At 48.0% G+C, this 26,293-nt stretch overlaps 3 protein-coding genes across 5 annotated transcripts in view; 2 read left to right on the forward strand and 1 right to left on the reverse strand.

Annotated features, from left to right (window-relative positions):
- On the forward strand, nt 1-16,686 carry Lrrc59 (leucine rich repeat containing 59). The gene is made up of 7 exons (XM_005075846.4): nt 1-329; nt 2,195-2,254; nt 4,938-5,096; nt 5,320-5,424; nt 10,038-10,110; nt 13,183-13,356; nt 14,789-16,686. Exons 1-7 carry the CDS (start codon nt 225-227, stop codon nt 15,034-15,036), a joined length of 924 nt encoding a protein of 307 aa, XP_005075903.1. The 5' UTR covers nt 1-224; the 3' UTR covers nt 15,037-16,686.
- Nucleotides 16,471-25,426, reverse strand: Eme1 (essential meiotic structure-specific endonuclease 1). 3 transcript variants are annotated; one of them, XM_021230519.2, is made up of 9 exons: nt 25,169-25,421; nt 22,137-22,925; nt 21,926-22,053; nt 19,792-19,878; nt 19,581-19,699; nt 19,283-19,403; nt 18,942-19,057; nt 17,310-17,499; nt 16,471-17,093 (listed from the first exon to the last, which is right to left on the reverse strand). In XM_021230519.2, the coding sequence occupies exons 2-9, from the start codon at nt 22,903-22,905 to the stop codon at nt 16,917-16,919; spliced, it is 1,707 nt and encodes a 568-aa protein (XP_021086178.1). In that variant the 5' UTR covers nt 22,906-22,925; nt 25,169-25,421; the 3' UTR covers nt 16,471-16,916. The 3 variants fall into 3 exon arrangements, with proteins under 3 accessions (XP_021086178.1, XP_005075904.1, XP_021086179.1); XM_005075847.4 differs by having other exon boundaries at nt 25,097-25,421; XM_021230520.2 differs by lacking the exon at nt 17,310-17,499 and having other exon boundaries at nt 25,097-25,426.
- The window catches only part of Mrpl27 (mitochondrial ribosomal protein L27), a 6,530-nt gene continuing 5,473 nt past the window's right edge, over nt 25,237-26,293 (forward strand). The window contains exon 1 of the mRNA XM_013117605.3: nt 25,237-25,312. Coding sequence (XP_012973059.1) covers nt 25,273-25,312 — 40 coding nt within the window. The 5' untranslated portion in view covers nt 25,237-25,272. The remainder of the gene's footprint in view (nt 25,313-26,293) is intronic.

Raw genomic sequence — 26,293 nt, forward strand, 5'->3', positions numbered from 1 at the left:
CACGGAAGTGGTCGTCGTCGCGGCGGCACCGGTGGGAGTAGGGCCCTGGGCTGGGAGTGCGGCTGGCGAGCGGACGGGCGGCGGAGGCCTCGCAGCGGCGGCGGCGGCTTAAGGCGCAGGCGTGGTTCGTTGGGTGTGAGTCCGCTGACCTCACGTGCAGGTCCTCAGCCCTCTCTCCTGCCCGTCGGAACCCGGGAGCAGGAACCCGCTTAGCCGGCGTCATCATGACCAAGGCCGGTAACAAGGGCGGGAACCTCCGCGACAAGCTGGACGGCAATGAGCTGGACCTGAGTCTCAGCGACCTGAATGAGGTCCCCGTCAAGGAGCTGGTCAGTACGATCCCACGAGTCCCAGGAGCCCACCTACTCCTGACGCCGACCCCACGCGAGCAGGCCCCTCTCCCAAGCCTCAGTTTCCCGGTCTTTAAAAACTAGGTCTCCGGGGAGGCTGCGGTCGGCCCCAGTGTTCTTATTGCGGTGTACACGTGTCACTTTGGCATAGTTCCAAGAGACAGGGACGCTCTTCGTACCCGATTCCAGGTTTTTTTACGGGCCAGGAGTGAATTTACTCCCTTTTTGGAAGTTCTCACGACGTCCAGTTTCTTGCTGGGTCATCAAGTGGGAACCCGCGAGAGCGGTTGCTGGATGTTTCCGAGGATGAATGAATGACCGGGTCTCGGGAAATAGGCCTTCAGATAGACCTGGGTGTGGCGCCGAACCCAGCATTTCTAAGAAGCCTGCAATCCCAGCTGGCTGTCGCAACCCGGAGGCTACCCTCCTTGAAGAAAGTGAAATCTCTCCGAAGGACTGGCAAGGTCTCATCCCAGTTGGTCTGAGGCCCCAGGGACATCACACACTAGTTTGTTGCCTATATGGAGTTATATCCTCCATCCATACGTTTCCAACTCCGTGCTCCCTGGTCCTAAAGTCTCATGTTGGCTTCACTTTGGATGGCCTACACTTCCTTATTGCCATTAAAGGACTACAAAATTGCCCTTGGCATTTGGCCTAGTTGTCCCTCCACTGTGGTTTTTGTAGTATGGTGGTTTGAATGGTATGCCCAGTTCCTATCCCGGCTCCATTGCTCAGTAATTGAATGCCCTTGGCAAGTTAACTAACCAACTTTTATTTCTGGATGTCTTCATTTATAAAATGGTGTTAACGGTTCCCGTCTCATGACTTATGAGTATTAAACTCATAATGTTGAATACTTGGAAGGTAGCAAATGCCAATAGATACAGCTGGTGATTCCCACTCTGTGGTACCCAGAGGTTTTTTTTTTTTGTTTTTTTGTTTTTTTTTTTTTGTTTTTCGAGACAGGGTTTCTCTGTGGCTTTGGAGGCTGTCCTGGAACTCGCTTGGTAGTCCAGGCTGGTCTCGAACTCACAGAGATCCGCCTGCCTCTGCCTCCCGAGTGCTGGGATTAAAGGCGTGCGCCACCAACGCCCGGCCAGAGTTTTTTTTAGGTGGTCATTTGGATAGTTCAGGTTGACCTAGGATCCTTAACTGAATGTTCAACTTTCCCAATCCAGGAAGATGACCAGATAGAGCCTGACCCTAGGACAGCTATGTGAACCCATTTCCTCCAAGCATGTGGTCCTTATACCCTTAGGGGGGAAGAAAGGGCCAATGTTGCAGAGCCTCTCTAGTCCTGGACACTGCTGGGAAGTAGAGACTGCTGTGAGGGCCTTGCTCTCACTCTGGTGTTCCCTAGCAGAGCCCTCCCCAGAGAAGGCACTTGGTACCCATACATGTTGGGTAGATGACTAAATGAATGAGTAAGTAAAACGGGAGCCTTAGTAGACCCAGTTCCTGCCCTGAAACCTAATAAAGGGGCACTAGAGGAATTTTCAAGTGCCCTGGGGGGTTTTGAAGGATCACTTTAAATCCTTCCTTTTGCAGTCTTCCCTAGATCTTAGTTGATTGGCTTTTTTCTTCTTAGGCCCCAAAGCATTATACTTTCATGCCTTTCCTCCCTCAAGGTCTCAGTCTGACTCGGAGGCTAGTCTTTGACTTGACGCCTCTTGCCTTCTGAATACTGGGATTACAGGCATGGGCCATTCTACCCCCACCCCGATAGTTTCTTAAGGCCTTTGCTAATTGTGGGAACATTCTCTGGAAAATGCTTCATTAGCAGATGTCACTGAATCATTCCAGTTGTTGGTTTGACGTGTTTTTCTCATCTCTCTTTCTAGGCTGCACTCCCAAAGGCCACCGTATTGGATCTGTCCTGCAATAAACTGAGTACTCTTCCGGTAAGACTGACAAACACCAGCAAGGCCGGGAGCCCTGAATGTTCCTCATGTTGCTGGGGGTGAGGGGTAGCATAAAGTGTAATTTCAGGATAGGTCTACAGACAGGGTCCAGCTAAATCGGGAATTGGTGGGGACCGGTGGGAGAGGATGGCTTGTCTCAGAAGTACATTCTTTAGAACTGCAGGGGAAGCAGGCAGAGAAAGGTAAAGTCAGCAGGATGCTGCCGAATCACTTGCTGGCCTCATCTTCTTTCTGCTTTATTTACTGTAGTCTTGACAAAAGTGGTTTACTTCTCTTGCATAAATGAAATAGATACCATTGTATTTGTTTGCTCTACATTCTATAGAAAAGGTGAGCCCTCGGCCCTTGCATCTTGTTTTGTTTTGTGACAGGGTCTTAGGTAGCCAGGCTGGCCTTGAAACTTCTGACCTTGCTGCTTCCACTCCCTGAGTGTTGGGACTGTAGGAAGTACCAGTGTGCCTGGCTTGTTTTGGGATTTGTTTTTGTCTTGAGATTACATAAACTGTGTGGCCCAGCCTGGCTTCAAACCTGTGCAGCCCTTTCATGTTAGCTTCCCTGGGATCTCAGGCCTGAGCTACCATGCTGGGTCCACACATCTTTTGATGAGAAACAAGAAAGACTGTGGTTTGATGGGACTGTCCTGCCTTTATCCCCCTCTCCAACCTGGATTCCAATTATTGAGACTCTTGTTATGGAGCATACCCAATGTATATCAAGTCCTTTTGATATTTTTGGTTTTTGGAATCTTTTTTTTTTGCATAGAAAACAATGTGTCATCATAACATTTTGTCCATATATAATTGTATCCTGCTCGTATGCATGCTTCTCCACTCTTCCCCCATCATTCCTCTTGCTTTGACTTTGCTTGCAGAATTTCTTCTCCAGTTTTTTCTGGAGACAGGGTTTTGTGTTCCAAGCTGGCCTCAGACTTCTGAGTGCTGGGATTACCAGTACAATAACACCAGCTGTTACTTCACCTATGGATGTGTTGTCCTTAGGCCTCTCCTCTCCTGAGCAATGGCCACCTGCCTCCTTTGTCATCAGGCCATTCCTTGCTGTCAGTGTTATCTCTTGCATCCTGTACCATGGCAGCCATAGCTTGCTGGATTCCAGGGTAGCCTCTTGTTGGCTCAGTCTCAGGGGTGGAGTTCAGAAGTTAGCAGTTTCTTCATTGGCTCATTAGTCCATCCCTCTCAGTGTTCTCTTGGGCTTCTCTTCTTGTCAATAGCATCTGTTCCCACAGCTCATTAAAAATGGCTTCTGTTCCAGGAGGTGTTATGTATCTAATTAAAGAAGGGTAGCAGCTCCTTGCAGCGCCCCACCTGCTGTCCGCTGCGCCCAGTAGTCCCTCTCACCACCTAAGTGCACTTCAGTCTGAGTCTGTTCCATTGTCTGTCCTAAGAACTTTCACTGTGCAGCACGGACCCACTATGCTTATGAGTCTCCACAGAGCACAAACAGTGCCTCATTAGCTGAGTTGTTGGTCACTGTCAGATGGATGCTTACCAAAGGTTAATGTCAGCTGTGTTTGTTTCTGGGCTAAGAATGAGTCTGGTTTGAGTAGGATATATCCTAGGCATTTAGTTACTTATTCCAATATTCCCTGAGCACCTGTGCAAAGTACTATGCTAGGTGTCACAAAGAACAAAGAGTAAGATTTAGTACTTAGAGCCGGCCGTTGGTGGTACACGCGTTTAATCCCAGCACTCGAGAGGCAGAGGCAGGTGGAACTCTGTGCTCCATGAGTTTGAGACCAGCCTGGACTACAAGAGCGAGTTCCAGGACAGCCTCCAAAGCTGCAGAGAAACCCTGTCTCAAAAAAAAAAAAAAAAAAAGAAGAAGAAGAAGAAGAAGAAGAAGAAGAAGAAGAAGAAGAAGAAGAAGAAGAAGAAGAAGAAGAAGAAGAAGAAGAAGAAAAGATTTAGTACTTAAGTACTGGCCATTTTTTATAAAAACCGGTATATATATGTGTGTGTGTGTTTCTTTTCTTTTAGAGGGATATTGGGAGTGGGAATTGAACCCAGGGCCTCATGGATAAGCTATGCACAGTTTTTGTGTGTATGATGCTAGGAATTGAACTTTGGGCTTTGCATATGCTGGGCAAGGACTCCACCACTGAGCTATCTCCATAGTTCCATTTGTTGTTTGAGTGAGGTTTTGTTATTCTGCCCAGACTAGCTTCCATCTGCACTAGCCTCCCAAGTAGCTAGCAGTACAAGTGCGTACTACCATGTCCAGGGAGAAATCTTATGAAAGATGCAGACAGGGTATCATGGGGTGGGGGGCACAGGAAAGGCCCTGTATCACTCCAGCAACAGTGCAGAAGATGAGCTAATTGACAAGATGAAAAAAAACCCTTTCCTCCCACCCCTTGGGTGTTTTCAGACAGAGTTTCTCTGTGTAACCAGACTGGCCTCGAACTCACCGAGATCCTTCTGTGCTTCCTGAGTGGGTTCTATGCATTTCAAATGCATTTCTGTGCTGATTTTGTGCAATGCTGTCTTACAAGCTTATCTAGGTAATTACTGTAACAGCAAGTGTTCTTTCCAGTGTCATTTGAAGAGAATTAGCTGACAAAAGTTGGAATTGACTTGGGGGCTCCTATACCTTTATACCAAAGTGTGTGAGTCCTGGGCCTAAGTCTTCTTTTTCCGGGTCCTAGTCGGATTTCTGTGGCCTCACACACCTGGTGAAGTTGGACCTGAGCAAGAACAAGCTGCAGCAGCTGCCTGCAGACTTTGGCCGCCTGGTCAACCTTCAGCATTTGGATCTCCTCAACAACAGGCTGGTCACCCTGCCTGTCAGCTTTGCTCAGCTCAAGGTAACATGCACCAGGGCTCCCTGACCAAGTGTGGCCAAGGGCTCAGGGACTAGGGGAGCATAACCGTGAGCAGGGGAGGGGACCAGAAATGCCACCTTGTTGACCCTGCCTCAGCTGGCTGTCCCCCAGGTGGAACATAGAGTTTTCTTCTAGCTCCTTTTGTTTCACTTTGAGGGCTGTGTGTAAACTCAGGCTTAGCCAGCCTCTTTTCCTGCCTCTATAGAATCTGAAGTGGCTGGATCTGAAAGACAATCCTCTGGATCCTGTCCTGGCCAAGGTGGCAGGAGATTGCTTGGATGAGAAGCAATGTAAGCAGTGTGCAAACAAGGTGAGTGTGAAGCTCCCAGGGGTCTCCCTCATATTCTCCCTTGGGACGTGCCTCTCTCTCTCCTTGTTTATCCTCCCAGGATGCTAGTAGCTCCGAGTTGTTAGAGCACCTGGGTCCAAGTGAGATCAATCTGACGGAGAGGTCTGTGTTGCTGTAGTTACTTGAGGGCATTGGATTTCCTGCACCTGGAGTTACAAGCAGTTGTGAACCTGATATGGATGCTGGGAACTGAACCCAGCTCCTGCAAGAGCAGTAAGTGCTCCTCACCACCGAGCCAGCCCTGGTGCAGTTATTTTACAAGTATTAGGACCATCTTCTCTACTGTGTATTTTCTTTCTTCAGAAACCACTCATCCTCCAATCTGCCATTATATTGACAGTTGTTTTAGTTATGCTTATTTTGAAATGTTATCCTTTTTAAAGGATGTACTTTTGTTTTGTGTGTTTTGCCTGCATGTGTGTGTTCCACATGCCTGGTGCCTCAAGAGCCAGCAAGTGTTGGATTCCCTGGAATTGGACTTCAAGCCAATTGTAAGCTGCCTGAATTAGATGCTGGGAACTTAACCCAGCTCCTTTGCAAGAGCAGCAAGTATTCTTAACTGCTGAGTCATCTTGCTAGCCTCTTTATTTACTAAGTTTTACTTTTTAATTTAAAAAATTGTTTTGGTTTTTTGATACAGGGCTTCTCTATAGCTTTGGAGCCTATCCTAGAACCCACTCTATCCTCAAACTCATAGAGATCTGCCTGTCTCTGCCTCCCAAGTGCTGGGATTACAGGCTGCACCACCACTGCCCAGGCATTTACTAGGTTTTAGATCTATGCATTTGTGTGTGGCGGCCAGAGGATAACATTGGTTTCATCCTCCAGAATACTGTTCACATCTTTTGAGACAGGGTCTATCATTGACCAATTATGCGAGATGGACTGGCCAGTGAGACCTAGAGATCCTCTCGTTCCTTCCTCAGCAGCACTGGGATTAGAAGTGTGTGCCACTATACCCAGTGTTTCTACATGAGTGCTGGGGATTGAACTGAGGTTCACCCACATGCTTGTGGGCAGGCTTTTTTACTAGCTAAATCATCTCTCAACTTCAACAGTTGTTTTACTAGGACACAGTGACAGTGTCCTAGTTCTAAACCATAGCTTTACTAGGGTTAAAGCTATGACCTTTCTGAGGCAGCAGTTTGGCCAGGAAAAGTTTAAGACTGAAAGTCAGCAAGGTCAGGCAGTGGGAAAGCACTTACCATCAAGCCTGATGACCTTTGTCCCGTCCCCAGGATGCACATGGTGGGGGGAGAGACCCGACTCCCCAGTTGTCCTCTGACCTCCACATGCACACCACCTTGGCACACGCACGACTCCTCTCTTCCCCTCAAAACTAAGTGAACCTTTTTAAAAAGGTTAAGAGGCTAGAGATGACTGACGACTGAGCAGTAAGGGCACGTGTGTTCATGCACAACACTCGTTTGATTTTTAGCACCCATGCTGGCTGCCCAAGAGGATCTGATACCTCTGGCCTCCTCAGGCTCTTTCTCTGTCTCTTCTGTCTCTCTGTGTCTCTGTTTCTCTCTCTCTCACACACACACACACACATACGCAGGCACGCATGTGCGCACAAGTGTTCACATATGTAATTTTTTTGCGCCCCCCCTCCGCCAGGGCTTCTCTGTGTGACCTTGGCTTTCCTGGAACTCATTTGTAGATCAGGCTGGCCTTGAACTCTTCCTCTGCCTCCTGGGTGCTGGGATTAAAGGCATGTGCCACTACTGCCTGGGTTTAAATCTTTTGAAAAGGGAGTTAAGGTTTAGAAGTTTATAGCTATTGATGGACATGTTCTGACAAGAGGGTGAGGAACGAGAGGCATTTGTGCAAGACAGAACTTTCTGGTGACCAGTTTCCTTGATGGTGCCTTACCTTGCTCATTAAGAGCAGCACTGTGCCCTCAGTAATGCTCACTCTGGCACTGGAGCAGATTGCTACTGAGCAACAAATGGCTACATCTGAGTGCTGTGGGAACGACAGACTTAGCTTTACTACAGTTAGTGTAAGCTCAGTGTGTGTGAGGGGTCTCCTCTGTGAACCTCAAGAGCAATGGCCTTTCCCCCCTTTTCTACTTGGGGCTTATATAATCTCATCATCATTGTTAAAGAAACCAAGCTCAAAGGTAACATGGCCAACCATGCAGGGCAACATAGGAAGCCAAGGCTCACATGGTCTGTGAAATCATATTGTGAGAACTTGGTGTTAATGAGCAGTCTCAGTTCTGAAGACTTAGTTGCCACTACTTCCTCTGCCATACACGCTGTACATGTGTATCTTAGTCTTTATGACCCTAGCAAGTGGGTGTTTCTGACCTGTGAAATCTCAGTGTATATGCCCCATTCATCATCATTCAGCAGATAGTGTTGGATTGTATGGAGTTTATCTATCCAAGGTGCTTGCCTAGTGTGCATGAAGCTTTGGGTTTGAGATCTCTAGGAGAACATAAAACCAAATATGGTAGCACAAGGCCATAATTCCAGCACTTGTGATGAGGCAGGAGGATCAGAGATTAGTTCTTCTTAGCTACATAGTGTGTTTGGAGCCAGCCTGATGGCCACCATTGGATTTCATAGCTTATGACTACAGGAGTAGTTTGTATTTAGTGCAGAGGCCCCTTCTACTCACGTATTTCTTTCAGACACGTCCAGGTAGCACAGTACTTGTGGGTGTGGCAACTAATGCCCCAGTCCTTGGTATCACTGGCACGAATGGCTGCCCCAAGCTGCAGCACCTTCAGGCATTGTAGAGGAGTGACTTGGGTGAGTCAGAATAAAGTCAGACGTTTCTAGAGCAGCATCTTCCCCTAGGAACTTACATTAGGGGCAGTCTCTCTCATTTCTGAGCTGCCTGTGTTTTCCAATGATTTCTTTTTTTTGTTTTGTTTTGTTTTGTTTTGTCTTACGAGACAGGGTTTCTCTGTATTGTTTTGGAGGCTGTCGGTCCAGCACGGCCTCGAACTCCCAGAGATCCTCCTGCCTCTGCCTCCTGAGTGCTGGGATTAAAAGCGTACGCCACCACCGCCCGGCTTTTTCCGATGATTTCTGATGGAACTCTAGGAGCCAGGGTAAGAATGGACATGTCACAGCCACTCACACACCTGCCCAATTATACATTTGCTTACTTAGTATCCATTTTGGAGTGAGACAGGAGTTTTGAACTCTTGGGCTCTCCTCACTATCATGTTCATCCATCCTCTAGTGGTGGGCAGCCATTTTTATAAATTGGATTCCCTTGAAAGGCACTGGCAGGTTCAAGTACTGGGTTAGCATTTTGTGTCTTCAAACCAGGCTGTGGGAGAAAGTTCTGCAGGCTGGCTGTGGAACCCCTCTTGTGATGAGTGCGTGTGTGCTAAGGGTTTCCAAGACCTGAGGTATGCATGAATACTCCAACCTGTCCTGAGGAGTAGTCCAAGCTTTCCTTCCCCTTACATTTATGCAGGGAAGCTGGTTCATTGAGTGCCCATCATGCTGCAGATTATGCTGTGGCTAAAGCAATTGCACAGCAGCCAGAGAAGCACATGTTATATTTGGTTTCCTGATCAGAAAATTGGCTTAGAAGAGTCCACTGCTTGCTGGGATCACACAGTATGATAGAGTTTGGATTGTGAGGGGCTCTGAGTCATACCCTAGGAACATCAGCTTTGAAAAGTTACAGAACAGAGAGCAGGTCAATAGTAGAGCATGTGCTTAGCATGCTGAAATTCTACAGAAACAAACAAAAAAGATAAAAGGATTTTGGCTCCTCCTCTGTGTCCACAGTGAGAATGTTTGTGATCCTTTTTCACTTAGCGGTCATTCATGAGTTGAGCCTGAGAACTGGGTCACTGGGTACTGTTACAGCTGGGTGGTGTGGGCCTTTCTGTTAGAGCTGTTTCTGCTCAGGGTCAGTGCTCAGGTCTCAGTCATGCTCCTTTCTGCTGTGTGCCCTGGGCACATCAGTCTATCTTGATTTTCTTCCTTTTGTAGTAGAAATCCAGTCAGTCAGTCATGTGTGTCCAGTGCCCCCAACCAGTAACTCCTCTCCATTTGCTATGAACAAAACAGTTCCTGCCAGTGGTTTCGCTAGTGTGCTGGCTCCTGCCTGTCAGGACTGCCACGATTGCAGGGCCAGCTGGGATACCGATCACTACTTTATCTCAAGAAACCCAAACCAACAAGAAACCAGAGGGAATTTCAGGGTATGAACAGGAGCGGAAGGACAAGGGCCTATGCTGGTCAAATGACAGGGTCAGGAGAGCAAGTTGGAAGGAATGCTGTCTCCCTGGGGATAACAGGGAGCCACTGGGTGGGTTCTCTGAACTCTTACATGTGAGGGTAATATGAACAGCAGAACTTTTTGTAGACTCTAGTTGATGATGTTTTACCGGAAGCTTTTTTCTGACAGTCTTAATGAACTGGACTCCCGTGACTCTTCTGCAGTGAAGGTTTTTATTAAATACAAAGATCTCCATTGGCTTAGTACCACCTTCAGGGCCCCTGGTAGTCCTGAAATGAACGTTCTCTTTCCTGAGACCTGAACAAACATGAGCTGTGAAGACTGCTGAGTAGTTCAGAGCCTCCTCTCTCCTGCAGGTGTTACAGCACATGAAGGCGGTGCAGGCGGATCAGGAGCGAGAGCGGCAGCGCCGGCTGGAAGTGGAGCGAGGTGGGTGGCCATCCTCCTAGTCCTCTTCCCCGTGCTTAATCAGCCAGCAGTCTAGGCTTCAGGGGCAGGATTGAGAGGAAGGTGCTAAAAAGCAGGGTGTGTGTTGGGGACATGGGCAGTATAGTGGCATCCCTGTTACCTGATGGCTTTCTCCATCCAGACTTCTCTACAGGGCTCCACAGTCAACAAGCAACTGCTTATCATGTCTCTGCTTTGAGGTGGCCACCTTCTGGTGGTAAAAAGGCACCTTCAGCATAGCTGGAACCAGACATGTATACACATTCCTATAATCTCACTATTTGGGGGGCTGAGGCAGGAAGATCACTGTGAATTCAAGGACAGCCTGGGCTGCAAAACAAGGCCTTCATCTCAGAAAACAAAACCCAAAATAAAGAACCAGTGAAACAAAAAACCCAAATAAACTCCCCCACACAAAACAAATCAGTAGAGCAGACCCATGTCCCCTTTCAAGTCCCCTAGTATGAAGCCTTCCCTATATTAGGAAACTCCTTGGAGTTTTGAAGCCTAAGCTAGGCCAGAGATCCATGGCTCTTTCTGTTTGTTGGTCTTGGTCTGTTAGCTAGTCTCTCTAGGACTCTTCACCATCCTGTGCAACCACAGCGCCTCCAGCTTGTCTTCATGGCTTTGCCATCTCCACTCTACATATGGACCTTCTGCCTCTCAGCCCGGATCTTTTTGAAACATAGATCAGATACTGCTGAATCTAGAATGGCATCCCAAGTTAGTGGGGTAGCCAGCAGGCCCACTGTGACCAAGGCCAGCCTCATTCTCCACACAGAGGCAAACATGCCATTAAATTAGCCTGTGCACACTTTCTGTAGCAGCACATAGACTACAACTAAGCCATTGCTTTGCTTGGGTATATTAACTATAATTCTAGGATGGCCAGGGCTATATAGAGAGACCCTGTCTCAAACCAATGCAAAACCCCAAAGCAACTGACAGCAACAACAAAAAAGAAAGTGAAGTTAGGGGTGGGAATTAGGCAGGTGGAGGCAGGCCTGGGAGGAGTTAAGAGGAGTAGGCGAAATATGATCAAAATAGTTTATATGAGATTGTCAAAGAATTAATAAAAATATTATGTATTTATTTATTGTGGGGTCTTATTATTTAGCCTGGCTGGAACTCACTATGTAGACCAGGCTGACTCAAACTCAGAGTCTTTGGAATGATAGGATTAAAGTTATAGGCCACCATACCTGTCCTAAAATACTATTTTTTCCAAAGACAGCAACAGACTGGAGAGATGGCTCAGTGGTTGCAAGCACTGGCTGCCCTTCTAAAAGCACTGGCTGCCCTTCTAGAGGAGCTCAGTTTCATTCCCAGCACCCTGTGGCGGCTCATAACCATCTGTTACTCAGTTCCAGGGGATATGACACCCTCTCTGGCTTCCACAGGCATTGTGCACATGGTGTACAGACATACATGCAGGCAAAACACCTATACAAACAAAACTAAAAATAATCTTTAAAGAAAGAAAACAATGCAGCCATTAGAACTTTATCTTCTGTCCTCTGCATCTTGGCACTCAGTAATCTTGACTGGCTGGCTGCATTCTAAGTTGTGGTGGGAGAAGGGACGTGTGCAATATTGACTGCTGGCAGTCCCTGAGCTCACCATGCATGAATTACAACTCTCCGGCTATATGCATGGCTGCCATGGCAAGACAACTCCTGCTGTGTCCACTCCTTGCCAGCACCAAGTCCCTAGAGGCTGGGTGTGGCCTGTTCTCTGCATTCTCTGTGCCCAGCTGGAACACCAGTTGTTTGCATGGGAAACTACTATCCTGACGGTGCTGCTGTTCGGCTGCGTTGTGAATCCTCTAGGCTTTCAAGCCCTAACAGGGCATTTAGCCACCATTTTGTGGTATTCTGACTTTGGAAACATGTATTTCAGGCTTCTAAATGACTAATTTGAAAATGTATTTTTAGAAGCAATAATTTGGAGGTTATATATTTCATGTCAGCACATGAGCTGTAACATCAACCCGAGCAAGTCTGTGTTGAGCAGATTCTTTCTGAATTAAGTTGGTATGACTTTTTAGAAAAAGACTGTACCAACTATAACTCTGACATGAGCTCACCTCACTGTCCCTCTCCCTGTTCCCCATTCATCCCACAGAACCAATACCTCTACTAGGAGGTTCCACTGTATCTTCCCTTTACCACTGGGAGGGTCTGCCTTCTGTGCACTTTTGTGCTTTTTGGGGAAAGAGGGTGTTCTTCAGGCTGGTCTTACACTCCCGGGCTTATGGTCCCCACCCTCCTTTGTGTGCCCATAGTATGCATGTGCAGGTACGAGGATGGCTTGTGGGAGTCTTCTCTCCTATGCGGGACCTAGGGATAACTCAGGCCATTGGGCTGGAGAGATGGCTCAGCAGGTAAGAGCACTGGCTGTTCTTCCATAGGTCCTGAGTTCAATTCCCAGCAACCACGTGGTGGCTCACAATTATCTATAGTGGGATCTGATGCCTTCTGGCATAAAGTTGGATGTGCAGATAGAGCACTCATATAGATAAAATAAAAATCTTAAGAAAAACAAACCCCAGGCTCAGGTCATCAGGCTCAGTGGCAGTTGCCTTTCCCCACCGTCTTGCCCATCCACCCATACCTTTCTTAGGTCCCGTTGTAATACACCTCAACTTTTCTGTTGTTTGTAGCAGGAATCTTTTAGGAAGACCCAGTAAACCCTGGGAAAAACTTCATTTTTTAATGCTGGTCTTCAACTCATTGATATATAGCTGAGTATGGCCTGGATTAGGCGACCCTCTGCCTCAGCTTCTTGAATGCTGGGAATACATTTTTCATAGATTCTCCCTTTATAGCCCAATCTAGCCTCAAACTCTTCATCTTACACACGCCCTCCTCAGCATCTCTTGAACCCTAAGTGCTGGGATTACAGACCTGTGCTACTGTACCTGGATTCTCTTACAGTTTCGGTGTGTCCCGTGGCATAAGGGAAAGGGCAGATGAGTCCACGCTGTATCACTCGGGCAGACAAGCTGCTGGGGGCATTGCGTGAGAAAAGTCATGTTTTGCATATGCGTTGTAGAGGCAGAGAAGAAGCGAGAGGCCAAGCAGCAAGCTAAGGAAGCAAAGGAACGCGAGCTGCGCAAGCGGGAGAAGGCAGAGGAGAAGGAGCGCCGGCGAAAGGAGTACGATGCCCAGAAAGCTTCCAAGCGAGAGCAGGAGAAGAAGCCCAAGAAGGAAACAAATCAGGCCCCAAGTAGGTTTGCTTTCTGTTGACAGCATGCAGCAAGGGTGAAGTGGTGGTTTGTCCCTGTGCTTGTTTGTCCTTGCCTTGAGCAAGTCACCTAATGTCACTACTGCTTGTTTGCTGAAGACAGCTATACCTCTTTGCCAGCAGGAGAGTAAGTGAGAAAACACTCATACCGTTCTTGCCTAAATTGGGCATGGTGGTACTGGGGAGACAGAGGCTGGGAGATCACTGCATTCAAGGCCAGCTTGGTCTGCATAGCAAGTTCCAGGACAGCTGGAGTGACGTAGTAGATACTGTTTACAAACAAAAAACAGTTCCCCCACTTTTCTGTCTAAAATTCTCAAGGTTTTTCTCATTACAAATGTAATGTATGAAGCTCGGCATGTTGGCACACATATTCATAACCTTAACCCTGGGGAAGTAGAGGCAGGAGAAATGTAAGTTTGAGGCTGGGATACAGTGACAACCTATCTCGAAAAGAGGGAAATTAATACATGATCATGGGTGGGTGGGGGATCTTAGAGCACAGCAGCCACATGATCGTCCTTGTTCCTGGCAGTAGCTGCATTTATAATATGGTATGTGTTTACCTTTTGGGCTTGTTCTTTGGGGCAGCAGGGGGGGGGCAGCTTGAGACAGGGTTTCAGGGTTTTTCTGTATAACCCTGGCTTGGAACTCACTTTGTAAACCAGGCTGGCTTTGAACCTGGACATCTGCCTGCCTCTGCCTCTCAAGTGCTGGGATTGAAGCCATGCACCATCATGCCTGGCTCCTGAGCTTGTCTTTTGAGAAAAGGTCTGGAATTGTAGCCTTGGTTATCTCTGAGTTTGTGATCTTTCTGCCTCAGTCTCCAGAGTGTTAGTATTACAAGAACGAGCTAAGACAACTGGCAATCTTTCTCTTTTCTTTTCTTAGAGACTGGCATTGTTTTGGCACGGACATTATGCATACAGTTTTTCCTTTAGAGACAGCTTCACTATAGCCCAGAATGTCCTCAAACTTGTTGTAATGCTTCAGGCTCCTGAGTGCTTGGGATTACAGGCCTGTGCCACCACACCTAGTTTATTATATAATAGTGACATTTGTGATATTAATGATTTTGACTCATCTCCATAAGTGGGTGGCAGTCTATCCCTTTTAAACACCCCTGATGAGCTTCCTATGACCCTAAGTGCCCCAAAGCATCTCCCTGTTACCAAAGAGAATGGAAGAACCTGGGTCTGAGCTACAGAAGGCAACAGAATGAATCCCATTTTCAAATGTAGTATGTAGTCCTTAGAGACCTTGGGGAAGACTGCATTTCCATCTCTGAATAACAGGGGATTTAATTCTTATTTAGATGTTCCTAAAACATCTGCTCAGGACTTGGGAAGAAGGGAGTAGATCTGCATGGATTGTAGAGCTGTTCTCTACAAACTGACTTATTTTGTCCCTCCAGAACCTAAGTCTGGCTCTCGTCCTCGCAAGCCACCACCCCGAAAACATACTCGCTCCTGGGTCGTGCTGAAGGTGCTGCTGCTGCTGCTGCTGATCTGTGTGGCAGGAGGGCTAGTTGCATGCCGGATGACAGGGCTGCAACAGCAGCCCCTCTGCAGTAGGGTGAACACCATCTACGACAATGCCGTCCAGGGCCTGCGTCATCACGAGATCCTCCAGTGGGTCCTCCAGACCGACTCCCAGCAGTGAGCTTGTCCTCAGCACCGCTGCCTCCCAGCCTTGGAGCTTGGATTCCTATGGAATTAGGTTCTGCTGGACACAACCTCTTTTTAGCGTCAGACCTACCTGCCAGCATCAGATGGCTGCTGACTGGTACTTGAGATCTCCCCTTTGTAGGACTCTTTGTTCCTTAGTCAGGGTTCCCTGGTGGAATGAGGAGAAATGGAGAGGGGGGAGGAAGAGTTACCTGCATGCCTAAGGAATAGGCTTAGGGGCGGGGAGAGAAGACATAGACTTTTCTAGTTACACAAAGCTATGTAAGGCAAGGTTCCTTTCTACTAAATGGTCAGCTGTCACTACATTTATACTTTTGTATGTCACAAACCCTTCCTTTCATTCCTCCCTGGGTAACCAGGACAGGTTGGAGGATTAGGGATACTTGGGCAAATCTAGCCTAAGCTGTGAGGGTGAAGTAATATGTTTCCTTAAAGATCTCAGACATTTGAGCATTTTAATAACATAAAAAATGCCTGGCTGTGAAGGTCATTTCACTGCCATTGGTCCAGTGTAACCCTGAGGCAGAGCAGAAGAGGCCATCCATGACTTGACTACAGTGTTCTAGCTAGTCTAAAGCAGAACCCAACTCTCACTCGTTTTCTTCCTTTCCTTGATGCCATTTGGCCTCCTTGATAATACCCAAGAGAATGAACTCACACCAGAACTGTCTCAGCCAAAGTGAGTCTTTCATAATAGACAAGTCTTGCCACCCACAAATAGATCTCATACCACCAAGGCCCTAGGAAGCTCCTGTGGAATTCTGCCTCAACTTAAACGGCTTCCTCAAAATGGCAGCAGGCCAGTCTCCTTGCCTCAGTTAGAGCATTAAGTCCCTGATGGCCTGGAAGCGCAGAGGCAGGGCTACAAAGCTGCTTGGGGCGGGTCCACTAGAACTTGGTGTGATGAAATACCTCAGAGGCAGCCTAGAAACTTGACTTCAGAGCAGGTTTGGAGTTGATTCTGGACCTGTAACAGAAGGGAAGGAAGCGGAAAAGTGGGAGCCAAAGGGAAAGAGTCACATGGTGCTGTAGAGTGGTACACCGACATCACTAGACATTAGCACAGCACAGCAGCCCCGCCCACCTTCCTGCTGCACAGAGCATTGTTGCCCCCCCCTTGTCTCTTCACAGCAGCTGGATGACAGGATCAGAAATAACTGTGTCTTGGTGCTTATCTGCTAAAAACTCCCCAACTGCAAGCTCCTCGCCGCTTCCCTAAGGGACCAAGTACCTGTCATAGTTCAGAGAGTGTAGCTCTAATGGCCCATCTGGATAGCTCTGCCACTCAAAACTGCCCTGACACTGGAAGAAAGGCCTTTGTTTTCTCCTCCCCCAGACAGCTCTGCCGTGTAGCTCACCCTACTCAGAATCACTACACATTCCTTAGTCTTCCTCCAAGCTCCAGAGCCATTGGTACAAATGCTTTATTGAGACGAAAATACATACTACACATGGTGACATCATGAAAACAGAAGTCAGTCTAGTCATAGTTCCCTGGCTGGTTGAGGCAGCTCAGTGGCTGAGCCTAGTCAAGCCAACCTGCAGGCAAGAGTTCACTCTGACTTCGAGATTTGATGATTATTCTTTGGATTTCTACGATTATTAAATCCATGTCCGAGTGGTCTGCCTTTCTCCTTTGTGTTGTGAGAGTTGACTGGGCGCAGGGTGGGATGGTTAACTGTCCATGGCATCTGGTTTGCAGGGAGAGGAACGGAAAATGCTGGTAGAGGTAGATTGCAGTGTCTCAGCCTTCTCTGTCCCCGGAGATGGACACTCGATCCCTAACTGTACCTGAGAGGTACTTCTGGCCCCTCTCTGCTGTTGGGGAATCTTTAATCCTGTTGCTGTGGGACATCAGTCAACACTGTCTAAGATGAGATCCGGTTGCAGTGTGGTCATCTGAAGGTAGATCCGCCTGGATAGTTCTGGCCCAACACGGCGGGAGGTGGATGTCACACCTTCTCCACGGCGTACCTGTATGTTGGCCAGCAAATTCTGGCGCTCTTGCTCCGACAAGCACCGCTGATAAGCCTGGAAGTGGTAAATGACCTCAATCCCACACCACCCATCCGTGGCCATCCCTTGGTTCACGAGCCAGGACAGGAGGTAATAAGGTCAATTTGAGGCAGGAGAACCTGTCCTTTTTCAGGCCAAACAACCCACACTGCTGACCTCCATTCCAGGACCCTCAATAAAACTTCCCTCAGGAATTTCAGGGAGTGAGGCTACCCATAGCAGTATACCTACCTGTACCAGGAGCTGTGGTGAGGGATAGGCATCCACAATTGCGCTGGCCATTTCCAAACTGACTCGGTTCAGCTGCTGAATCTGCCTCCTCCAGACCAATGCAAGTCCCCTACCGGCTCGGTCCACTTTCATCCCTCCAGCCCAGTCTTTCTCCAGATAGAATGAAAAGCTGGTTTGATCCCGCAGCTTCCTGCAAGAGCACCACTAGGGACCTGAGTTCCTCTCTCCTACGTATTTGTCCCCTCAATTGGACTGAAAAGTTCTCCAGTGACCTGGAGGTACAGGTCAATTTGAGTATCTGTTCTCAAGCTCAGTGTTGGTTGCAGGGTGGGGTGGGGTAGGACGGGGCTGGAGAGATGATGACTCAGCAGTTAAGAGCCTGACTGCTCTGGCAAAGCAGCAGATTTGATTGCCAGCACTCACGTGGCAGGCAGCTCACTACTACCTAACTCCAATTCCAAAGGCTCTGATGCCCCCTTCTGCCCTCCTTGGGCACTGCACACATGCAGGCAGACACCCATACACATAAAAAAAGAAAAGAAAATTGCATCTGGGGCCTCAGGGAAGACCTGAGTTACTTGCTGCATCTGTAACCCCAGACCTACAGTGGGTTATGGGATATGGAGACAGAATCCCTGGAGTCACAGGTCGGCTGTCCCTATGTAGGCAGTGGCAAAGAAGTTCCTGCATTGCCGGTAAGGATCTGAAGTTGAGGCTATTGCTCACACTCTCATACATGTGCATACACAAACATACACATGCAAAAAGATTAAAAAACAACCCCTGCGTCTAGTCCTTTTTACTAGAAAAGGTATTAGCGTTTTTTTTTCCTGATGTTACAGTGGGTTTGTAGGCACAGGGGTCTTAAGTTTTGGGCAATTTGGAATCTATTTCTGGTTCTCACTCTCAGTTCTCAATTCCTCAACATAAAACAAACTTCCTGGACAGGGTTGTCTCTTGAGGTCCCTGAGTTTTCAGTTCAGACCAGGACCACTCAAGATCTAACCTGAATGAATCTTAGTAATCCAGCATCAATTTATACAATAGGTCTGCATCTGAGTTAAAGAATATTTTTATAAAGGGCTGCAATTGAGTATGTTTTTCTTTCTCCCCCCCCCCCTGAGATAGGGTTTGTCTGTATTGTTTTGGAGGCTGTCCTGGAACTCGCTCTGTAGACCAGGCTGGCCTCGAACTCAGAGATCCACCTGCCTCTGCCTCCCCCGAGTGCTGGGATTAAAGGCATGCAACCCGGTGAGGTCTTTATTTTTATTTTATGTGTATGAGTATTTGCGTTCATGTGTATATGTGTATCACTTGCCTGGTACCCTCACAAGCCAGCAGAGGGTGTTAGACCCCTTGGAACTGGACTTACAGACAGTTGTAAGCAGCCATGTGGGTGTGAGACAGTCTGGGTCCTGTACAAGAGCAGCAAGTGTTCTTACTTAACCTCTGAGCCCTCTCTCCAGCCCCCTAGATTTGAGGCTTTTGCCAACAATCTCCAGCATAAGATAAGCCTCTGCCTAAAAACACACTGGGCTGGCGGCAGTTTAAGAGAAAGGTAAATTTTTCTGGCTGCAAGAACCAAGGGAAAAGCAAGGCCTGGTGTGGCGTGGAGCACGCCAGGTCACTCACTTGAAGGGGGCTTCAGCTACGGCCTTTGTGAACGCACAGGCGAAGTCAGCCAGCTCTTTCCAGCTCTGCACCATCCGAGCCTGGGCTTCTGTATGTAGCTGCAGATCCACCAACGCCTAGAAGAAACCCAAAGGCAACAATCGACTTGAAGAGTGGAGAGACTGGTTAGAAGTCTTCTCAGTGTTCACTGAAGCTGCACTCAGCCTCTTGGCTCCATTTATCCCCTTTCCTACTCAGTCCAAGGTAGCCAGAAGTGCTAGTGTCCTTCTATTTGGTCTCAGTTGAAAATCTAGTTAGATAACCAGTGAGCACTTACCTGACCCGGGCAACAGAGTTCTTACCTCTTCCAAGTCTACCCTGGACATCATGAGCCTTGCGCTAGACTCTTGTCTCTTCTGCTGCTTCTCTTTGGCCTGCTTATTTGCCATTCCTGATTTCCTTCTTCTTGGAGGATTCTGAGCCCTGGAACAGCAGGCCCAAACTAAGCCGGGCAGAAGTGTTGCAAGACAGTGGCCAGCATAGCCTACAGCTTGCCAGGGACACCATCTTCCAGAATGCCTTGTAGTCGGGGTGAAGACTCCCCCTTGATAACTCACGAGCTGCCCCTTTAAGGGCTATGTCCACAGGGCATATACGTACCTGAAGCATTTCTCCTGGTCCACAATTACCAGTGACAATGCTTTCCCTGTCCTTGCTGTGACATCAGTTACAAAGCCCTCAAGTGTCTCCTTCCCTTTCTCGGTACTGCCCGGGCTTCCCTGCATTAAGTGGCAAGAAGGACATTGACACTGGCTCTTCGGGAAGAGGCTGGTACCATCCATGCCTCAGTTCTACCCCTACCCCCGCATACCTGCTTTAAGCTGTACACCATGGACATGAAGGTCTCTGCCAGGAGCAACACCAGGATGGTTGGTTCTTCCAGCCACTCTTCTCCATCCTGCCAAAGACCCAAGAACACAGCACCGAGGTCGGCAGCTGTGGTGCCTGTGGGTGGGCTGGATCCTCCAGGTGAGTGGCCCTTATGTAATAGCCTTTCCTTCTCGAATGGTGTCACCATGGCAAGAAAACCCACCTGTGATGGCTTCCTCTCCCCTCAACTGTTCAGTGCTGGTGGTGCACTGTATCAAGGACAGAATATGAATGGGATGGGAAAGATGATTCAGTGGCCAAAACGACATGCCACACAAGCCTGGGCTGCAGGTGGATGTCTAGAATCTATGTAGAGGTGGGAGGAGAAAAATGATGCCACAAAGTTGCCCTCTGACCTTCACACATGCACCATGGCACACACACATGTACACAACAATAATACATTTTTAAAATTGGGAGTGTAGCACACCTCTAATCCCAGCTCTCAGGAGACATAGGTAGGCAGATCTCTGAATTCAAGGCCAGCCTGGTCTAAATAGAGAGTTTCAGGGCAGTCAAGCCTATACAGAGAGACCCTGTCTCAAAATTAAATTAAATTAAAATACAAGAATAAGAAAGGATTGCCAGGCATGATGGCGAATGCCTTTAATCTCAGCACTTGGGAGGCAGAGGAAGGTGGATCTGAGTTTAAGGACAGCCTGGGTTACACAGAGACTCAGAAAAAGGGGGGGCAGACGGACACGGGACATTGGGGCTGGATATGTAGCTCAATGGCAGAGTTTGCCTGGTATACACGAAGCCCTGGGCTTCATCCCCGGCACCGCCAGGGAAAAAAAAAAAGATAAAAAGTAAAACCTTTCGTCAGACTAAGGGCTCAGTCAAAGCCAAGGTGCTTCAGGACAACAGCCCCACAGTGACGGTGCTGAGTAGTGCCTGGGAGCAAGACCGGTGCAGTTTTCTCATGGTCCCTAGAAGCCAATGCAGGGTTCCTAACACAGCAGGGTGCAGAGAGCTGGCGGGGGGGGGGAGTTCCAGCTGTGACCCTGAACAAAGCATTCACCTTTTCTGATCCCACCATTTCTCTACCTGTGACGTGTGAAGATTTCACCTTCGGGACAGCTGTGACAGGAACATGAGAGAATGTGCAGTGTCGTCAGAGACAGACTTCTCTATGAACATAAGAAGTTTCATTGTTTGCTTTTGAGACAGGGTCTCAAATATATAGTGACCTGATCACTATTTATAAACCAGGCTGGTTTCAAACTCAGAGACCCCCTGGCTTCTGTCTCCTGAGTGCTGGAATTAAAGGTGTGTGCCACTACACCCATCTGTGAATATAGTTTTGCTAATAATACAAGTTAAATGTGTAGGTGACTGTCCCAAGTTACTGAGAGCCATGAGGGTCAAATGAGAAGGGAGCAAACATCTTAAAGTTTTGTTTCTAAACTCCTGAAGGGAGAGTGTCCGGATTCACAGACAGGAGGAAATGGTAGGAACAGCAGGTACAGTAATGTGGACATCCCAGGCTAGAAGATGAGTGTCCTAAGCCTACTAGATGCTAGTGCCAGATTACCTCACTTAGACCCTCCAACAGGGGAAAGTGCTGTCACCAGTGTCCTCAGTCTGCAACAGGCAACTGAAGCACAGACGCACGCTGACCTGCAGAGCCCAGCAGTGGAGCCAGGATCTAAACTCAGTGGCTCCAATCCCGAAGCTCAGTTAGAGAACTAGGGATTGCACACACCCTCTCTTCCCCTGTCCCACTCTGCCTGAGCTATGTCTAGACATCACAAGATCCCCAGGCCCTTGGGCTCCCAGCTAGGAACTGAGTGGTACGCTGCAGGAGGGAAGAAATGAACTCTGCCTGTTTATTTCCCAGGACCGCCCAAAATAGTGTCACCTGGTGTTCACTATTCCTACACCTCTGTGACAGATCAGGCTTCTCTGAGATGGCTCTCTCCTTCCGGATTCTGCTAACCACTTCCTCTCCTCATCCCTTCAGACTTGGGAACAGTACCAGCTATACCAACCAGTCTGAACCAGGGCTAGTGCACAGTTCATCCTGCAAGCTAGAGGAGGAAGGGGAAGGAAAACCTCCAGCCAGAAGCTCGTACCTCTGCCAGCTCTGTCCTCCTCCTCCAAGTGATACTTCGAGGCACAGCCTGGGCTTCGATCACGCAGCTGCACTCCATGGACTGCAGTGCTTCCAGGAGCTGGCCTCCACCTTCCATCTGTAAAAGCACTGGAATAGATTGGAAAGGGGTGGTCACGGGAGAGCCCAGGACAGACAATGGGGCTCAGGGGGAAGCGGGAATCTGGGAGAACCTGGATCCAACACCACCACAATGTGCTTCAGGCATTCCTCGGGCCTCTGGGCTTTCAGTCTGTTATCCATTGCTTCCTTCTTTCTCTTTTCATGCTGCCTTGGGGTGTTTTCCTTCCTGCTTGCTTGTCTTGGCTGCCAGCATCCCTGAGAGCCTCTTCCCTGGACCTTCTGACTGTGCCTGGTTCTCTTCTGAGGCAGTGGGATGTCCGGAAGTATTTTGGTTACTGCCAACTCATTGCAGGTAGACTGGTAAGCTGGAAGCTGATGGCCAGGACCGTCTAAGACAGAGTCCCAGTCATTAGTTGGGCTCTTCTCCAAGGCGTCGTGGAGAGGAACATCAGGGATCTCTGGAAATGGCTGCTTTTTCCAGTCACGTGGTCCACTTGTATTATTTTGATGATCCGAAACAGTTTTAAGTGAGGAGCTAGAGTGCTCTGGGCTCGGCTGCCTATGTGTCAAAAACTTGCATGTGATCCTCTGAGCCAGGGGGACAACTACATCTTCCTCCTCGCTTTCACTGCTCAGCACTCTGGCTGGCCCTGCTGGAGTGGGAGCTTCAGCTGCGTCTGGGACAAACGGTGGATCTTTCACGCCTGGTGACGGAGGACAGGAGGCCTCAGAATCTGAGGTGACAACCACTACTTTCTCCCTCTGAGGCTGATTCCTGTCAGCTGAAGATGGTTCCTTCTTCAGAAAGGCAAATGTAGGCAATTCCTCAGAATCACTCTCCGTGGAAAGCAGCGAGAGGGATGGCTTTCTTAGAGCCATCGACACATGCTATCAATCACCTAAAAGGAGAGACGAGACACACGAGACCACTCAAGCTGGTCTGTAGAGTGTTCACGTGGCCAAGCTTTACGATAAGGAAGTGAAGAGAATCAGAGAAATAGGTCATACTCCAACACATTCACTGTGGAACTCAAAATGGCCACGCTGGTATACAACAGGATCCCCACTTCAAAACCTCTCTAGGTCATGGTGAGTTATAATCAAAATACAATTACTATTACAAACACACTACTAGTTCCTTGCTGATATCTGCATTCAACATCGTTTGCTGTTTTGTCTTTTTGAGAGAGTCCTCTGTAGCTCAGGTTGGCCTTGAATTCATGTAGCTGAGAATGGCTGTGAACTCCTGGTCTCTCACTCACAAGTGCTGGGATTACAAGTATGCACAATAATTCCTGCTTTGACATGGAGATCATTAAAATTTTTCTAAAAACATTTGTGTGTGTGTGTGTGTGTGTGGGCGGGCATGTGCATACCCCAGCCCGTAAGTGGCAGTCAGAGGACTTTCAGGAAGCTGGTTTTGTCCTTCTACAATGTGAGCCCTGGGGATTGAACCCATGTCATCAGGCTTGGCAGCAAGCACCTCTACCCTTTGTGACATCTCACTGGCCCCTAACATGGAGATCTTTCAAAATTAATAAAAATAAAAACCAGGCGGGTGCTGGAGAGACAGCAGTTTACACTTCTTTTACAGAGGGCAACATCCAGTTCCCAGCACCCACGATGGACAGCTCTCACAATGGCCTATAATTTCACCCTTTTCTGGCTTCCACATACACATAAAATAAAAATAAATGGACTTTGTAAAAACATAGGCTAATGAGATGGCTCAACAAGCAAACATGCACATCTCCTAGCCTGAATACCCGAGTTCAGTTCCCAGGCCCTCTACGGTGGAGGGAGAGAACCGACTCCACTTGCTTGCCCGAGTGTGCTTGTGTACACACACGTACACACACACACACACACACTCGCGTGCTGAAAACTAATACATGTAATTCCTTTTTACTATAATTCGTATTTATAAGTCACATAAATAGTTTCTATTATTTCAAATATACTTTAGGAGTTGGAATAGTGGTTCAGCAGCAAAGTGCTTGGGTTTAATCCCCATCATACACTAAGCAGGTAAACAAATAAATCCCTCATACAGATTAGTGGGTGGGGCTTAGTATTTTTGTGTTGTTTAACCATTAACTTCAGAATGTCTTCATCACCATAAAAAGAAATCCTATATAAACTGGGCATGCCGGCGCACAAGCTGCAATCCTACTGCTCAGGAGGCAGATACCGGAGGACATTTTGAGTTCAAGGCCAGCCTATATGACATAGTGAGACTGCCTCAAAAGAGAAATGCCGTAACAATGCATTAAAAAGTCATTGCCCATTCTTTCCCTCTCCCAGAAGCTAACAACCAAAGTAAAGTCTATGGACTTTGTTTCTATGAACGTCTGTATTCTGTGTGTTTCACACAAGCACACAGTAAGCCCCTTTTGTGACTGGTGTCTTTCACGTTCACATTTTCAAGGTCCTTCTGCAAAAGTACTAACTCCAGGGCCTTCCTGCTGTAGTTGGATACAATCCCATCGTGCCGGTAGGTCACATTTTGTTTAAGCATCTATTGTAGATGGACACTTTGCTTCCCTTGCTTGGCTATTATGAATAATATTTCCACAAACATTCTCGTACAAATATTTTGAATGAGCCGGGCATTGGTGGCGCACACCTTTAATCCCAGTACTCGGGAGGCAGAGGCAGGCGGATCTCTGTGAGTTCGAGGCCATCCTGGTCTACAGAGTAGTTCCAGGACAGCCTCCAAAACAATACAGAGAAACCCTGTCTCGAAAAACCAAAACCAAAAACCAAAAACAAATATTTTGAATGGGTATGCTTTCACACTTCTCATGTGCCTGGAATTGCTGGGCTACATGCAAGAGCCGTTCATTCAGCAAACAATTAGTAACTGCAGGCGTGGCCCAGGGTAATCCTTGGAACCTTCCTGGATCTCAGTTTCTTTAGCACCAGTAACTTAGGCTTGCAGTCATTAAATGAAATTGTGCATCTACAATCAGCTTAGCACAGAATCTGTCAGAGTCTCATCCTGGTCCCTCCCTTGGCTTCGAGTGACTTCAGCAATGGGACAAACGTCCGTGCCAGCCATGCTCCCTACCTCTGAGGCCAGCAGTCCATTGCAGAAGCCTCCGGAGGTACCGGCCACAAACCCCAGGAGATCTGCGCTCACCTGCTACTGCTCCCGCCACTCTTTGAAATGTCAGCAGGACCCGGAAGTAGAGCTCCCGGTAGCGGAAGCAGATTTTCCAGCCCGGAAGCGAATGCTCACCAGACATGGCGTCGGCAGTTCTTTCGCTGAGGACGGGGGCAGCAGGTAGCTCAGTGCTTTGGCTGTTGGGAGGCGAACCAGCAGGGAGGTTGGGAGATGGAAAGTGGATCCCATGGTGAACCCTGACTGCCAGAGGAGAGAGGGGCTCGCGACCTTTGGAGGCCAACTGCCTCCGGTCATGTGACACGTGGTGGGCGGTGCTGCTGGCGGGAGGGCGTGGGATGAGAGCGTTACTCTAGATGCCTCATCCCCTCTGGGTTTATGTGCGTCCCTTTGTGAATGGAGAAGACTAAGTTCGAAAAAGTTAATCGAGTCATTTTCAGAACTTAGATTTTTTTTCTCCTTATGCAGTTTGCGTCTTAGTGCTGAGTTTTCAGGCGTAGACGACCATGACCAACGCTCAGGTCTGGTGAGACGCTGTTGAGAGTATCAGCATAAACAAGTTTACAACTGCTGGGCTACGGTGGCGCACGCCTCTAATCCCGGAAGTTGGGAGGCAGAGGCAGGTGGATCTCTGTGAGTTCCAGGCCAGCCTCCAAAGCTACACAGAGAAAACCTATCTCGAAAAACCAAAACAAACAAACAAAAACATGATTACAACTCCTTGTAAATTCTGTAGGTACAACAAACAATAACGTAAATAACGTAAATAACTTATCTGCACTTGTGATAAGTGCTATAAGGAGTCTTAAATTAGGTCCTCAGGGATATCTTCTGAAGAGATAACTATTAAGACCTAAAAGGGACAAACGTAACCCTCTGTAGAGAGAAAGCAAGAAAGTGACTTGATCCAGTTTTATATTTTGAGTGCCAAGAGGTGGCAGGCTGAATGCAAATAAATAAACAGAAATGAAAGTGAAGCCAGGTGTTGCTGTAATCACTGTGCTTAGGAGCCTGAGGCAGGAGGATTACCTCAGGTCCAAGGCTGTCCAGGATCAGTCTCAAAACCTATAAACAAGTTAAATAAGGAATGTGGCAAACCCACTGGAAAACTGGAGTAGTAGCTGAGCTGTAGGATCATTTGGC

This window comes from Mesocricetus auratus, unplaced genomic scaffold (genome assembly GCF_017639785.1).
Source record: "Mesocricetus auratus isolate SY011 unplaced genomic scaffold, BCM_Maur_2.0 Super-Scaffold_100007, whole genome shotgun sequence".
NCBI classification, from domain to species: Eukaryota; Metazoa; Chordata; class Mammalia; order Rodentia; family Cricetidae; genus Mesocricetus; species Mesocricetus auratus.

Excerpts from the sequence above, each read along its gene's own strand:
- Eme1 (XM_021230519.2), bottom strand. The coding sequence starts at position 22,905 with ATGGCTCTAAGAAAGCCATCCCTCTCGCTGCTTTCCACGGAGAGTGAT. Across the intron at positions 17,500-18,941 it reads GTAGCTGAAGCCCCCTTCAA|GAAGCTGCGGGATCAAACCA; the intron begins GTGAGTGACCTG and ends GTGCTCTTGCAG. Across the intron at positions 17,094-17,309 it reads CACCACAGCTCCTGGTACAG|GCTTATCAGCGGTGCTTGTC; the intron begins GTAGGTATACTG and ends TACCACTTCCAG.
- Lrrc59 (XM_005075846.4), top strand. The coding sequence starts at position 225 with ATGACCAAGGCCGGTAACAAGGGCGGGAACCTCCGCGACAAGCTGGAC. Across the intron at positions 2,255-4,937 it reads ATAAACTGAGTACTCTTCCG|TCGGATTTCTGTGGCCTCAC; the intron begins GTAAGACTGACA and ends TCCGGGTCCTAG. Across the intron at positions 5,097-5,319 it reads TCAGCTTTGCTCAGCTCAAG|AATCTGAAGTGGCTGGATCT; the intron begins GTAACATGCACC and ends CTGCCTCTATAG.